Source organism: Belonocnema kinseyi, chromosome 2, assembly GCF_010883055.1.
Source record: "Belonocnema kinseyi isolate 2016_QV_RU_SX_M_011 chromosome 2, B_treatae_v1, whole genome shotgun sequence".
Taxonomy (NCBI): domain Eukaryota; kingdom Metazoa; phylum Arthropoda; class Insecta; order Hymenoptera; family Cynipidae; genus Belonocnema; species Belonocnema kinseyi.
The window spans coordinates 59,371,336-59,373,946 of record NC_046658.1 but is presented as its reverse complement, the minus strand read 5'-3'; the positions used below and the strand labels follow the sequence as shown (position 1 = coordinate 59,373,946).

General features: G+C 30.0%; 1 protein-coding gene across 1 annotated transcript in view; it reads right to left on the bottom strand.

Annotated features, from left to right (window-relative positions):
* The window catches only part of LOC117168555 (probable RNA-binding protein 19), a 16,327-nt gene extending 14,300 nt beyond the window's left edge, over positions 1 to 2,027 (bottom strand). The window contains exons 1-3 of the mRNA XM_033354296.1: positions 1,877 to 2,027; positions 1,569 to 1,773; positions 1,153 to 1,319 (exon numbers count right to left, since the gene is read on the bottom strand). Coding sequence (XP_033210187.1) covers positions 1,153 to 1,319; positions 1,569 to 1,773; positions 1,877 to 1,912 — 408 coding nt within the window. The 5' untranslated portion in view covers positions 1,913 to 2,027. The remainder of the gene's footprint in view (positions 1 to 1,152; positions 1,320 to 1,568; positions 1,774 to 1,876) is intronic.
* Positions 2,028 to 2,611: the final 584 nt, after the last annotated feature.

Here is a 2,611-nt window from a genome sequence, read left to right as displayed (position 1 = left end):
GCCTCCCAAACCCTCATTAATCCAAGTTTCGTGGGTCACTGATGTAGGGATTTAATTTAGAAGTTAAAAAAATGTGAGGCTGATGTGTAGACCGTATTTGCTACGTTTAAATCGCAAAAATAAAATCGGAAATGAGCAAATTCAGTTTTTGAAAATTAAATTAATAATATACACTGTAATAATATACAAAGACCGAGCGCAGAGCGCGAGATAAATATATTATTAAGCGCGAAGCGCTAGAACCAGCAGTCGCGTGCCCTGGGCGCATCATTTTTAGTTGAAAAATCAACATTTCTGTTTGATTTAAAATTTAACCAGTCTGTTGAAATTCTTATTTTATTGGCTTAGAATTAATTTTTCTCTTTGTAAATTCACCTATTTCATTCCTGGTTGAGATTTGATATTTTTAATTGAAAATTGATCTTTTATGGATGAAAATTCAACTATTCTGTTAAAAATTCACGTAATTTGTTGAAGATTTAACTATTCGGTAAAAATTGAAAATATTTATTTAAAAATTAAACTATTTGATAAAAAATGAGTGTATTTTGTTGAAAATTGATCTCTTTGGTTGAGGATTGCACTAATTGGTTCAAAATTCGTCTTTTACGGTTGAATTCAATTGGCTAAAATATGTTTTTATTTTTTTAAATTAATTTTCTAATTGTCAATTTAAGGATTCCATTTTTTATGAAAACTTATATTTTTTAGTGAAAAATTCAGTTATTTGGTGCTACATCTTTGTAGGGCTAAAATTTAGCTATATGTTTAAAATTTGAAACAAATTGATTAAAAACTTTATCCATTATGGTAAAAACGTTATCTTTATTGGTTTAAAACTTATCTTGCTTTCTTTATGATTTAAAATCTTGCTTTGTTGAATTATCCACTATTACATTTTTTGTTCAAAATTTTTGGTTTGAACTTGAACTATTTTGTCGAAAATTAATTATATTAAATAACTATTTAACTATTGCATTATTAGTTGAAAGTTAATCTTTTCTGGTGCTAAAAAATAAAATATTTTGTTAATAACTCCTTTTTTCGATAAGTTAACTGTTTTGCTGAGTATTCGTTCTTTTGTATGAAAAATGGACCGTCCCTAAGTTCTAGAAAACTTTCTTTAATCGATTGCATGAAACAGTTAAATACCTTCTTGATAATCTCCTTAATTTCACTATTTTTCTTTTCTTTCTTTGACTTTTCCTTTTTATTTGGACCCTCTTCTTCTGTTTTCACGGACTTTGAATTTGAAAGTTTTTCGTGAACGGAACTGTCTATTGCATACTTGCTCCAAGATTTCGGCTTTGAAGGATCGCCTAAGATATATTGGAAATGTTTTTATTATTAATTAAGCCGAGGCAAAAACACATTTTGAAATATATAAACATAGGTAATTGTGCAAAACAAAATGCTTATTAAGACAAAATAAAATATTCTTACTTTTTAGAAACATAAAAATAAAGTACTTTCCCAAGTGTTTTCAATAGTATATCTTACTACTGAGCATTTAAAATTTGTTTATTATAATTAAAAACAAATTTAAATGCGGTAAGACGTAATTTTACCTAGTTTGGCGCATAATTCTACAGAAATTTTGGATGTGTCGACGAAAGTGTTATTAAAGTGTTCCACAGCAGCTTGTGCCTCCTCCTCAGTTTTGAATCCAATGAAACAAAATCTTCGGAATACACCATCTTTTGTATATTTGAGCTGAACATCAGTAATTGTACCCTCCTTACCGAAATGTTCTTTTAATTTCGCCTCAGTAACCTGCCAAAATAATGGAGAGGTTAGGTTTTATAGGTTAAGTACGGGTTTTTCGGTTTATTCAATGTTAAAATTAATATTTCTGATTATCATAAGCTGCACTTACCCTTTTGGGCAAATTCTTCACTATTAAACGAGACATTGCGTTGCATTATTCAGTAAATTTCAGATTAAAAGGAGTTTTTGATGTAAACAAGAAAACATGCGCAACAATGCGCCATGTGTTTTCCACCACCACAATCTACCACGTGTGTTTTTAAGACGTGAACTGTTGACAATCGATTAGCGTAGTATCGATTGTATCGATAGCATCCTCTTGTCAAAATTAGGTGTGTCACGAAAATCTCCAAAGCATTGTTGTTGGTTTTCCTGAATGCCGATGAATTCCATTTGGGTAATTTGAAAAAATTGCAGAAAGGAATGATGCCAAATTCACATATACATAATATTAAGAATTGAGTTTCAGTTGAGGGACAACGACAAAGAAGGCGACATTTGTGTGCCTAATAGAACTGGCAACGATTTTATTATTACATTTCCAGTTAAAACAGCTAATTTTTCAAACAAGAAAAAGGTAATTTTTAACGAAAATTTTTTAATTTACAAGGAAACTGATGAGTCTTTGATAAGAAAAATGATGAATTCTTAAGTTTTACGCTTATAATTTCACTTCCACCCTACGATTTACTTTTTGAGCACACAGAGCTAATCGAATTAAAATATATGTTTGCAATCGTACCAATTTTACCTGGTCAAGTTGCAGTGGAACATGTAAGCACGATTTACTGTACGATATTGATCGTCTTTACCACTGATTTCTTTAAGATGGTAAATTCTGGAG